Here is an 11,518-nt window from a genome sequence, read left to right as displayed (position 1 = left end):
TCCTCATCAGTCACATCACCTGCACTGCCCCTCGAAAGCCCCTCCCCTCGCAAACACACACACACACACACACACACACACACACACACACACACACACACACACACACACACACACACACACACACACACACACACACACACACACACACACACACACACACACACACACACACACACACACCTCCTGCAGCCAATGAGTGTGAGAGAGCAGGAAGGAAAGAGGGGGGGAAAGAAAGAGGCTGCATTTTTCATGAGGGTTAAGGCTAACACCATTGGAAACAAGCCACTGTGTTAGAAAAAGAGGAGTTTGCCCACTTCCATTCCTTCCTTCCGTCCTTCTTTCCCGTCTTTGATAACTAAATGGATGCAGCCTGATGTGTTCGAGAGGCTTTGAGACTGTGCGGTTGGGGAATTCAAGTAAAAGTATGTGTGTGGTTGTGCATGTTTAAACTCATGTCTAGTCCGCTTCTTCATGCTGCCAAGCAAGGCGATGAGGCATCTCACCATTCAAACTGAGAATCCGTCTGGACCGCACACAGAAGTCAATCTGCACCGACGCCACACTGGTCTAACCAGCTTCTCCTCCCTGCCAGCTCAAATGCTGTCAATTAGCCGACAGGGGAAAAGCACATAATTTATTAATCGTTTTAAAAAACCCCAAAGAGAGAGCCAGAGCTCAGCATAAATAAAGCACTTAAAAGCCAAGCCGCTGCTGAGCGCATTTGACAGGGTACATTCATAATGAGTTGCGAATTCTGACAAGTCTTCTAATGCCGGCTATCTGTCACCGAGACGATTTCCTTCACAAAAACAAGGAAAAGAAAATACCCATTTCCGTCAGCAGAGACAGATATTAGAAACAGAAAATACTCCACTAAACTGTACTCGCTGGCAGATGGAGAAGACAAACTTTAAGACATATAAGCCAGTTTTACACCAAGATTTGGAAGAGTGTCCGACACAGGCCGAGGGCTCCGTAGAAAAGTACTGCCTCATGTCCAGCCACCGGCTTAATGAAACAATGGGATGAGCAGTAATCTGCCCAGCATGTACACAAACTGTGAACTCCACTGATCACTATCATAAGAGTGGAAAACAAAATTATCTTTTGATATATTATAGTCCAATATTTTGCTCTTGCAAAATTTTAAACATACATACTCCTCACTATTTATTTTGGTAATACGAGCCATTTGTTCATAAACTAAAGAAATTATCTTGTTATGTCCCTGTAGCTCGTTTTATGTATTGCCAATGCTACTGATCTTTCAATTTATAAACACGTAGAGACTTCATACTACCTGAAAATCTTGTTTTTGCTGAAAAAGAAAATGGGCAAAGGAAACGAGGGACGGAGGAAGATTTAGGTGACGAATTGAGCTGAGAAACAAGTTTGGTTTGAGGACAGCCACTGGAGCAGAATGACCTCTGGCCTCTCAGCCCCAGGCCTGTGTGTGCATCCATGTATGCGTGTGTGCATGTGCTTCGGGCTACTCGGCCCCCCAGCGTCCCCAACAAGGAACCTTAGGTGCCCCCCAGCTTGGGGCAAAGGTCGACAGATCATCCACTACTTTCTTCTTTCAGCAGCTTCTGCACGGTTGATACCGTGTCGGCTATAACTAAGAAATGCCTCTAATAAAGTCCGTGATCAGGATGAACACAGTTTGGTTGTACTGTGCAGCTTACTTTTCTACTCAGTCAGAGTTGTGTAGGAAATGCCAAAATACTACTGCCGGAAAGTTCCTATTTTCTAGGATGAAGGAGACTTAATGGCAAATTACTTTTGTTGGCGAGACACTGGCATCTGAGTAAATAATACAAGAATATTATCTGAACTGTAATTGTTACAATTTAGCCCTCACTCACTTTGATTAGTCAATGAAATGTCCTGTAGCCGTGCACCCAGGAGGCTACAAGAAGGCAGAATTTGTAGATCTGGAAGTGGAATAAAAGCTATGACATTCATGTCCGAGCGCACTCTTTGAAAGTCAGGGTGTCTTTTTGGCTCGTCTGTCCAAAGTGGACATGGAGAGTTCTAAACTTTGCGAGCTATTTCTAGAGCTCTCCAGAGAGACCTGTGTGTGTGTGTGTGTGAGTGTGTGTGTATGCATGTGTTGTTTCATCTCTTCCTGCTCCAACCTCTCACGCAGGGATCAGACCTCTTTGCCCTTGACTGCCCCAGCACAGTGAAATCTGTCCCAGTTGGACCACTCTGTCGGGCATTAATATTTGAGGGAAACAGTCCTTTAAAAGCTCTTTCTGGTACAGAGGAAGTCATAATCCCCTGTACACCACAAAAATAACAGACATGCTTATAAACTGTGAATATCATACTCCCCAAAAAACAAAACTCTCCATTTCAGATAGGATGCACAAACAGCTGGTGGGCACTTGTTTTCCTACTTGGGGCTCAATGGCACCCATTAAGTTCTCACATGCACATGGGATTGTTCACATGGAGCTGGAGTAGTTTCAGGATCAAACTACAAGCTTCTCACAACAGCTATTCACTTTCAATATCTATTACTGAAGCTACTGACTTTGAATTGATAGCTTAAGTATAGCATAGAATAAGCACATATAACGTGACGTAATTCATTTAAAACCTCAATACAAAAAAAATAAAAATGTATTGTTTCTCTGAAACCGAGCAAAGCTTCAGTTATATTTAAGGAGTGAATATAAAAAGAGAAGCAAACAATTCCCAAGTACTCAAAAAGCATCCAAAAGAAAATGGATGTCATGTGGAAATTATCCTTGTAGTGAAGCAGCAGAGTCAGTCGTAAATCAGCACATTAAGCCTCGATATAAATGAAAAAGGTGTAGAGGTGTGTGTGTGTGTGTGTGTGTGTGTGTGTGTGTGTGTGTTCGTACCAGCTGTGTTGCTGTCTTTCATATGCTGAGTGAGGAGGGGCCAAAAGTAGTGCGGCCTTATGGGTAAGTCCCCCTCCTTCATCATCTTCATCAGCCCTAAAGACAAACCTGCAAAAAAATTATATGATATAAATACATTATGTTCACAATTTAGAGTGTGTACAGAAATAGTGAATGAAGGCCCATATGCATGCAAGTGGATGAAAAGGTAAGTTAATAAGTTAATAGAAGGGTGAGCCGTACCAGTCTTTTTGGCCTCCAGAGCGCAAGACAGAGTGAAGCTGAGTGCCGCAGTGTGCAGGTTTGAGTCCTGCAGCTCTTTGCAAAAGCTGCCGATCTTTTCCAGTGGCTGTAGTGCACACACAAAGACATCAGAAATTACATTTAAAGATCAAAATGAACATTCAACATACAGTGCAATAGGACTAGGTTAGGGGAGCAATGGGTGAAATGTTTTACCGTGTCCATGTTGACGCAGTGTCTGAGGAAGAAGTTGCCCAGGTTAGCGGCGTCTGTGTTGAAGCTTTCCGACTGCAGTGTTGGGAAAGTCTTAAGGATGTGAAAAGCCGTGTCCTCATGGCTGTGGGTGATGAGGCTCAGGCACAAGTTCATGGCATCTACAGGAAGAAAAACAAATAATGATTCTGCTCAACTGTCGAGATGATTGCAAATACGGCAGATCAGTTCAGCTGCTGAACACTACAGTGATGTGGAAAAGCGTCAGCTGTGTGCGTTGGTACCTGGAACGTAGCCCCTCTCATGCCTCAAGCGCTCAACCATGTCTGAGATGTGCTGCTTGTGTCCGGCTTTGGCCAGAGTGAAGATGACCTGCATGATGTCCCTGTCCATCAGACTGGAGTCTGCACTCTCTGCTGACTCCATAGTCTGACACAGAGAGAGAGAGAGACAAGGAGAGTGTGAGTTTGGGAAGCAGAAGGAATGGAGGGCGGTGAGGAGAGAAGGAAGGGAGATGGGATGAAGAGAAGGAAAAGCATGCATACACACACACCATTTTCAAACTGTCCAGGTCTCCCTTCTCAGCGTAGGCGTTAAGCAGTGATATATAAGTGTCGGGACCCGGTTCAATTCCTGCGCCCCGCATCACAGACAGGATGTTCTTAGCGCTCTCGATGTCCCTGCACAGTGACAGATGGTTTAGAATCAAATCATCTCAACACCAACACTTATTGTGGGCCATTAAACACAGCACGCTGGAAGCAAAAGCAGTGACACTCACCCTGCACGAGCATGGCCGGTCACCAGGGAGTTGAAAACAGCCTCAGTGATGGGCAAATCTTTGCTCTTCATGAAACCCAATATGGTGCTGAGAAAGAAAAAAATTAGGTAAATCCAAATGCCATAATATATTGTTGCTTAAAAAGTCTTATCATAGATATTAGAGCTGTAACCATCATGGTTGGAAAATAAATAATTAAGCAATATGTATCATAAAATGCAAGGATATTGTACTTTTCACTCAATAAGTTTGACTGAAAGAGACACAGAACACACAGTTTGCTCACCTGGCTCCCTCGATATCTCCATTTTGGCAGTATGCTGCAATGAGTCTCTGGTAGGTAACCTGTGTACAAAAATAAAAAGGGAATCAGACAGATCAAAATCCCCAGCTGTAGAGGAAAGAGTAATACGGATGTGAAGAATGAATTTGCATAATCAACTACAAGCTTCCAATTGATCCTGTTTCTCTTCAATTGCGCTGAAGCGAGCAGAAATCGGGTGTTTCCTGTCAGTATTGTACTCTGCACTGCAGTGCTCACTCTGTTGGGCTGGACGTTAGCTGCTTCCATCTTGGCCAGGAAGTCAGTGGGGGAGAACTTGAACTCGTTCTGCAGGTAAACCTTCAGCAGGGCGTTGTAGTGACTAACATCATACTGTGCACCTGGAGAGGACAATGTGCAAATATATAGTATCAACATGTTAACATCTACAACATACCGTAAAAAACTTTATGATTTAACTCCATGAACCCCAAAACCCGCTAACATGATTGAAAAGCTGGCTTTCTTGAAACGATCGCCAAAACTAGAGCGTTTATTATAGCAAGAAGCTGTTAAAAAAAAAAAACATTATTAGTGCGATTGTCTTTTGACACTTTATGTGTGAGAAACAGCTTCCTTCAGGAAAAGCAACCAAATCAAAGATTAACATGTTTATAAAAAAGTTGTATTCTACATGTGCCATTTAAACTTTACAGATCCTGTAAAAAATACATTAGATTCTGAGCTCCTCATTGAAAACGGGCAGTCATGATTGATACAGCTGAGACCAGTTACGTGAGAAAAATTCTGTGAAACGTTGTGTAATGGGAATTTTATATTCTTAGTTGTATTTTATATTTCTATCCGAGTGAACTGGTTTGCAAACGTATATGTGCAAATCCTCTTTTCTCCTGCAGTGAGGGTCTGGGGGGTTTACTGCCCCTTGTACCTGGTCAGGGGGTAGTAATCAATCACTTGTATGGATAGGTCATAAATTAAGGGCAGGACAAAGACCTTTAGATGTTTTGATTCCCATACTGACCCAATCCTTTGTTCTTACCACAACCTGAAACCATATGTTCCTTTGTAACCCCCACCTTTCCTCTCATACGTACACACACACACACACATTATTTATTTATTTATATATATATATATATATATATATATATATATATATATATATATATATATATATATATATATATATACACACACACATCCATGTGTGAATTGTCAATCTTCAGTGTATCCTTATGCAGACTCATAGTGACTCTGTAACGGTCTTCTCTGCGCAGGGAATACATTATTTCATAGACAAGCTCTGTTTCTTCGATATTCGTTATTTCAGCTGAAAAAGACTCACGGTAAGGTAAAATTTGCCGTCACAGTTGACTGAATGACAGGCAGCTGATCACAGTGCATAGAGTGCATTGTTTTAGTAATATCTGCAGTCATAGTTAAATAATGTTAAGTTCAGCAGCAGCAAACAGCGAGATAGTACTCTCAATAAGATGGTTAGGCTGTTGCCATTGGTGCAGCCTCTTACCCAACTCCTGCAGCTTCTCCCACACACGGTGTGCCAGCTCACTGCGCTCGTTCAGGGGAACCTCTGGCAGCAGCGAGCCGCAGCTACGTAGCAGTAACAAGGCCTGGTTACCACTGGGATAACCTGCAGACAGACACCAAAGAACCACAAAGGTGAGGATGGATGCAGAAGAATAAAACAAATGACAACAAAAGCAAAGTGTCAAAAGATCTAACGAGGGGTAACATGGAGCACTCTTAGTTTGATATGCGTTATGTTATAGTTTCATGTTGCTCATGTTCATAAGAGGAGTCTGCCTGGACTGGACCTCAAGAGTTATGGAGGAATACTACAATAATATCAAAGAGGCCTTTTATTTTCCATTAATTGTCCACAACAGCAAATCAGAAAATGCAAGTACAAAACCAAGGCAAGGTCAGAGAATTAAAAAGACAACGCGATAAGTAATATTCCTGAAATCGTCATACATAGCTAACCACACTGAATGATCAAATGAGCACAGTTGCAACAGGGCTGAGCTCATCCATTCTACTGATGGATGATACCACTTCATTGTGAAGCTGCAGGAAACTTAAGACCACAGCCAACTCAGATTTGCAAAGGGAAAGTATGACTTCAGCAGGCGTCAGCACTTTGATTTCTTGCTTAACAACAATGCACTGCCTCCATCTTGCATCCCACCCCCCTGATCATTGGTCAAGCTGCCCACCTGCTCTGCAGATATCATGGAAGATGCGGAGCAGGAGGGTCTTGGTGATGCGACCCGTTCTCCTCACAGAGCTGTCCAGCTTGGCCAGAGCCCAGTCGAACTGCTGCGCCTGCTTGGACCGAACCACACTGCTGGCATCATCCTTCTGCTCGGTGGCCATTGCATAGTTACGCACACACCCCACCGCGCATGGCCACACACGACTGTGGAGGATTAGAGATTGTGACGGTGGAGGGGGACGGAAAAAAGCAGACAGTCACAGATTAATAAAGTGGAAGAAACACAGAGAGATAAACAAAGTTCTTCTGTCGGTGGATGTAAGATTGAAAACGTTTATCAGCGCTGTCTGAACAGCAAAGGATGCGTCAAATGCACAACAATATACATTACAAATAAGCAGTAACACAAATAAATATCTGCCGGCTTAAAGACTGTTTGTAGTTTTGGTAAGAGAGCCATGACCTTGAGAGAAAGAAACCCTGCAGAGTGACCCCTGTCTGTTACCCCTTAGCTTTTACATCAGCTGAGTTTCTCAATTACTTCAAATTTGACAATAACTTGTCTGCTTTAAATAAGCTGCAGCATGACAACGTGTCTCCAATGATGGGAATTTTCTTTAAAAAGCTAGAATTTATCAAATAAAAAATAGAGCAACAAACACACGTATTGCCAGCAGCTACATCAGGATTACGAACCACGTTAATGTCATTGACCTAATTATGAGACTGTGAGGTTACACAACGTCTGATCATCACCTTGTGCAACTCAGGAGGCATGTTTACCAAACGGTTAGCCATGCAGCTAACTCATTCTAACATGTTGGCACGACACATTTAATACTGCAGCTCATAACGGTGTGTGTGTGTGTGTGTGTGTGTGTGTGTGTGTGTGTGTGTGTGTGTGTGTGCGCGTCTCTCTAGCGGTCATTGAGCCTCAATGACATCCTCCGCCTCTCGCTCACGCGTGGATCACAGCTAACGACACCCGGCTAACAGACTGCGTGATACCTGGACGTGTTCCCCGACGCAGGGCCGGTCTGTCGGGCGCACACTCCGGGCCTCCCGCCGCCGAGAGCTCCGCTGTACAGCCGACCGAGCCGCGGCCCGTTCCTCTTGGTCCCTGTGATCTGGAGCAAGCCCGAAGGCGAAAGCTTGAGTAGCCGGGCTGATCTCAAGAGCGCAGCCATGTTTTCTCTGTCGCACTACTGAGTGGAAGGGCATCCGCACCACGTGACCGGTCAAAGGAAGCACCGCGAGAGCACGTGAGGGCTGCGTGAGTTAGCGCGTGCAAGTACGTCGCAATACCAGTGTCTAAAGTGTCACACGTCGTGCATTGAAAATATTGCTTCGGTGAAAATACAAAAGTAGTGGTATCAAAATATATTTAAAAGTACCAAAAGTAAAAGTACCCACACAATTGTAACTATTACACAAGTATCATGTAATAAATTGCAATTACACAAAATTCCCCTGAGATTATACACTATTCAATACAAATAGTGAAATTTGAACAGAAATACATATTATTGGCTATCAATAATACTACAAGTGAGTTGCATGACATTGATGGAATAAAAAATGGATGCACAACGGGTTCATAATATGACATTACGATGCTTCAAATGTCCAGTCCCCCAGCTTGTGGTATTGTTAATGCCATTAACCGACAAAGGTCATATAGGTCTGTATTTGGTGGGTTATAATTGATACATTCATGTATAAGCGTCTCTATAATGTTGCAGCTGGTAAAGGTGGTTCTACGACCGTATACATTGATGGGTAGTAACTAAAGTAAAGTAACTAAAGCTATAAATAAATGCAGTATACTAGACGTGGCATAATCTGAAAAATCTAATGTATTACATAATGTACTTGAGTAAATGTAATTATATACATTCCAACACAGGTGCTGTGAATAATGCTACAAAACAGTTTTACACACAACGAAATCAAAATTGTGCTTGTTAAACTTTGAAAACATGTTTTCCAATATATAATGAAAGAAATAATGAAATACAAAAAGATACCTGCTTATATTTTATTGTAGCAAAAATGTTTACCGAATCATAACATCTAACTTTATATAGGGATCGGACCAGTAATGACCTTTTAGTGGATGAAATTTTGCAGTGAGAAGTTATTCATGAAATGTGTATTACATTATGTATTTTACAAAAATCAATACGTTCAAGAAACACTTCAATCTTTCAGTTCTTCAATTAACTGACTCTTCCCTTTGCGCTTCCCTTTCTTCAAGCTCTCCTCAACAGCAGTCTTTTCTCTCGCCATGCTGCTCCTTGCACTCTCTCTTTTACTGTGTTCGTTCCACAACTCAATGGCTAGCATACGAATCCTGTGCGCATTGTCCAACACCCAAGCTTGAAAGAATTCACACTTCTTGCTTGCCAGGAAGTACTTCCGTCTCTTTGCTCCTCCTTCTCCCTCTTTAGAAAGAGCTGCTCTGGCCTGGGAGAGCACCGAGCGAAGCTGACTCAAGGCTGCCAGGCAGTATCCCGCAGCGTCCGTTCTGTCTCGGCCGGTCGTGATGTGAGCCACGGCTTCCACCGCCCTGGCAGCGGCAAGAGGATCCTCCTTGTCCAGGTAACCTCCGCTCAAAATGAGAGTTTCTCCGCAGTCTAAGGCCTCTTGGACAGAGTTGAACACCCTGCTGGAGTTCAGTGCCTCAGACAAAGCAAGAATCATGTCACAGACCTCAAACATCAGGGAATCAGTGTCATTGTTAAACAGGCTCAGGGTGAAGGTGTAGCCAAAAAGTGCATTGACCAAACCATAGCATACAAGCGGAGATGGATTTGCACATAAGGAAGTCAATTTGGGGATTTTTGCAGAAATTTGAGGGACACCGGGAACTGCTGAACTTCCCTTCTCCTTGCTTGTATCCATTCTGTTTGCCCCTTTAATCTTTCTCAACTTTGTAGCAGATTTCGGCCGATTCTGAACCACTTCTTGTGACGTCTTGACCGTATTATCAGCATCCTGGTCAACGATAGTTGTCAAATTGTCACTCTCCAGTTTGCTCACTTCCTCCTCCAGCACCTCCACCAGTGCTCTCCCTCCATCCTCATGCTCCTCCCACCACGGCTTCCACAGGGGAATCAGTTCGCCAAGGGCTCCGCCCTTCATCAGACCTATAAACATTTCTTTCTCTTTACTATTAAGAACTTCCCACAGCTCCTCCTCGGAAAGCGTGTCAATGTCCAGCCCTGAGAGCCGATCCGCCAAGTCCAGCTCCCCTTCTGCACCTTCAGCGTCCTCATCCGTGTCTCCATGCAGCAGCTCCCCTCCTCCAATCTCTTCAAGTTCTCTCAAAATGGCCTCAACCTCTGTTGTACTCTCTTCCCCAGACTGTTGAAGCTCTGCTAACCTGGACAGGAGCTCCACAACGTGCACGTTCTCTGTCGCTTCCCCTTCACCCGTGTCCTCTGAAACAACACCAGCTTCCTTTAACACACTTTCCATCCCCCCATCTGTATTTTCCGCCTTTTGTCTGAGTCCCACAAGGATCTCCTGCATTTTATTTCTCCCTTCGCTTTCTGTTTTCCCCATATCCTTCAGCTCCTGCAGAACAGACTCCTTGTAAAACTCCTCCGAGCACACGGAGTGATCTGGGCTCTGGTAGCAAGCCAAGCCGCAGTACTGCAGGTTACACCGAGGACAGGTGTAACAAGAGGGCTTACGTTTGCAGAGCATGCAGGCTGCACTACTTCCGACGTTGCTGCCATCCACTGCTGCCTCCTCTTGAGTCTTAGCTGGCGTGAGGAACTCCTCTTGCCCAGAAGCAGCGCCTCTGGACGGGAGCAGAAGCCCATCTCTGGACACAGTGTCGGGCTCGCTGTCAGTCCACTCCTCCTTTGGGCCGATGTCCGTGAGAAGACTCCTCACGGACGCAGGAAGTCTCCGTCTAATTAATGGATTCATGGGGAGGTTGAACGGGTTGAAGCACAATATCGTAGCAAAAGGAGGAGAGCGCCGTGTGGTCTCAAGTCCAACAGAGGTAATCTAAGAATGGAAGAAATTAAAATCATATTAGTTAGTCAGTAGGGACGGCTGTAATATTTAGTTACGCGAATGTCCCAAAGCTTTAAAATCACTTTAAAAGTCGGCACCAATGCTCTGCTGACAAGAATCGATGTCAATACGACAAGCTTTACTCGGTATTGATATCTTAAATAACAAAATGTACTTACTTGCCAGCATTTGCACCAACACGTACGTTTCACGTTTGTTGTCCAAATCTAACTGCGCTGCGTCGCCTGTTGATGACGTAGCTTCTTCACAGCTCTCACAGACAGATTTAAAAAGACAGTCCAATCTGAGTAGGTGGTTTTATTAAATTAAAAAAAATGTATCTTGAAATGATTTAAATGCACATTTTGTGATTAAACATAGCAAATGGTCCATTAAGTAGCTGTTCTGGAGATTTCAGTCATGTACCATGATCTTCATCAGCAGATGGAGTTGACCCAGTTGTCATGTTAACTTGAAGGACATCTTGCTCATGTTGAAGAATGAAACTTCCGTTTTCAAGATCAGGAATGAACTGAAAATCTGTGAAATTAAAAGTCTAAGAAGAATTTGGAAACCTTAAATAATAATGTTTCATAATATCATCATCAGCATCATATATCATTACTTAAACATATTTGATATAATTAAAAAGTTTGCAAAAAAAAAAAATGGCTGAGCAAATGGCCAATACAAACCATGATTTCTTGATATCCTGATACAATGTTGCCTAATTCTAAAGCATTTTTTTTTTCTTCTACAAAAAAAATTGTCAATTGAACTACCGAATGGAAATACCCATTCGGCTCATAATCTACAGGAGAATCCAGGTGAAAAGAACACAAGCTTTCAAATACAAC

General features: G+C 43.4%; 2 protein-coding genes across 2 annotated transcripts in view; both read right to left on the bottom strand.

The window, feature by feature from the left end:
• The window catches only part of lrpprc (leucine-rich pentatricopeptide repeat containing), a gene marked incomplete at its 5' end in the record, with an annotated part of 50,738 nt that extends 42,885 nt beyond the window's left edge, over positions 1 to 7,853 (bottom strand). Inside the window, 12 exon segments of the mRNA XM_079230170.1 lie at positions 2,877 to 2,984; positions 3,120 to 3,225; positions 3,336 to 3,493; positions 3,617 to 3,761; positions 3,886 to 4,012; positions 4,114 to 4,200; positions 4,400 to 4,458; positions 4,655 to 4,776; positions 5,925 to 6,047; positions 6,634 to 6,836; positions 7,641 to 7,834; positions 7,836 to 7,853. Of these exon segments, the coding sequence (XP_079086296.1) occupies positions 2,877 to 2,984; positions 3,120 to 3,225; positions 3,336 to 3,493; positions 3,617 to 3,761; positions 3,886 to 4,012; positions 4,114 to 4,200; positions 4,400 to 4,458; positions 4,655 to 4,776; positions 5,925 to 6,047; positions 6,634 to 6,836; positions 7,641 to 7,834; positions 7,836 to 7,853 (1,450 nt within the window).
• Positions 7,854 to 8,697: 844 nt separating this feature from the next.
• Positions 8,698 to 10,571, bottom strand: znhit2 (zinc finger, HIT-type containing 2; the record flags this gene model as incomplete). The annotated part of the gene is made up of 1 exon (XM_079229985.1): positions 8,698 to 10,571. The coding sequence occupies one exon, from the start codon at positions 10,569 to 10,571 to the stop codon at positions 8,832 to 8,834; it is 1,740 nt and encodes a 579-aa protein (XP_079086111.1). The 3' UTR covers positions 8,698 to 8,831.
• Between the last annotated feature and the right edge of the window lie 947 nt (positions 10,572 to 11,518).

This window comes from Taurulus bubalis (genome assembly GCF_910589615.1).
Source record: "Taurulus bubalis genome assembly, chromosome: 14".
Lineage (NCBI taxonomy): Eukaryota > Metazoa > Chordata > Actinopteri > Perciformes > Cottidae > Taurulus > Taurulus bubalis.
This window is presented reverse-complemented; position numbering and strand designations above follow the sequence as displayed.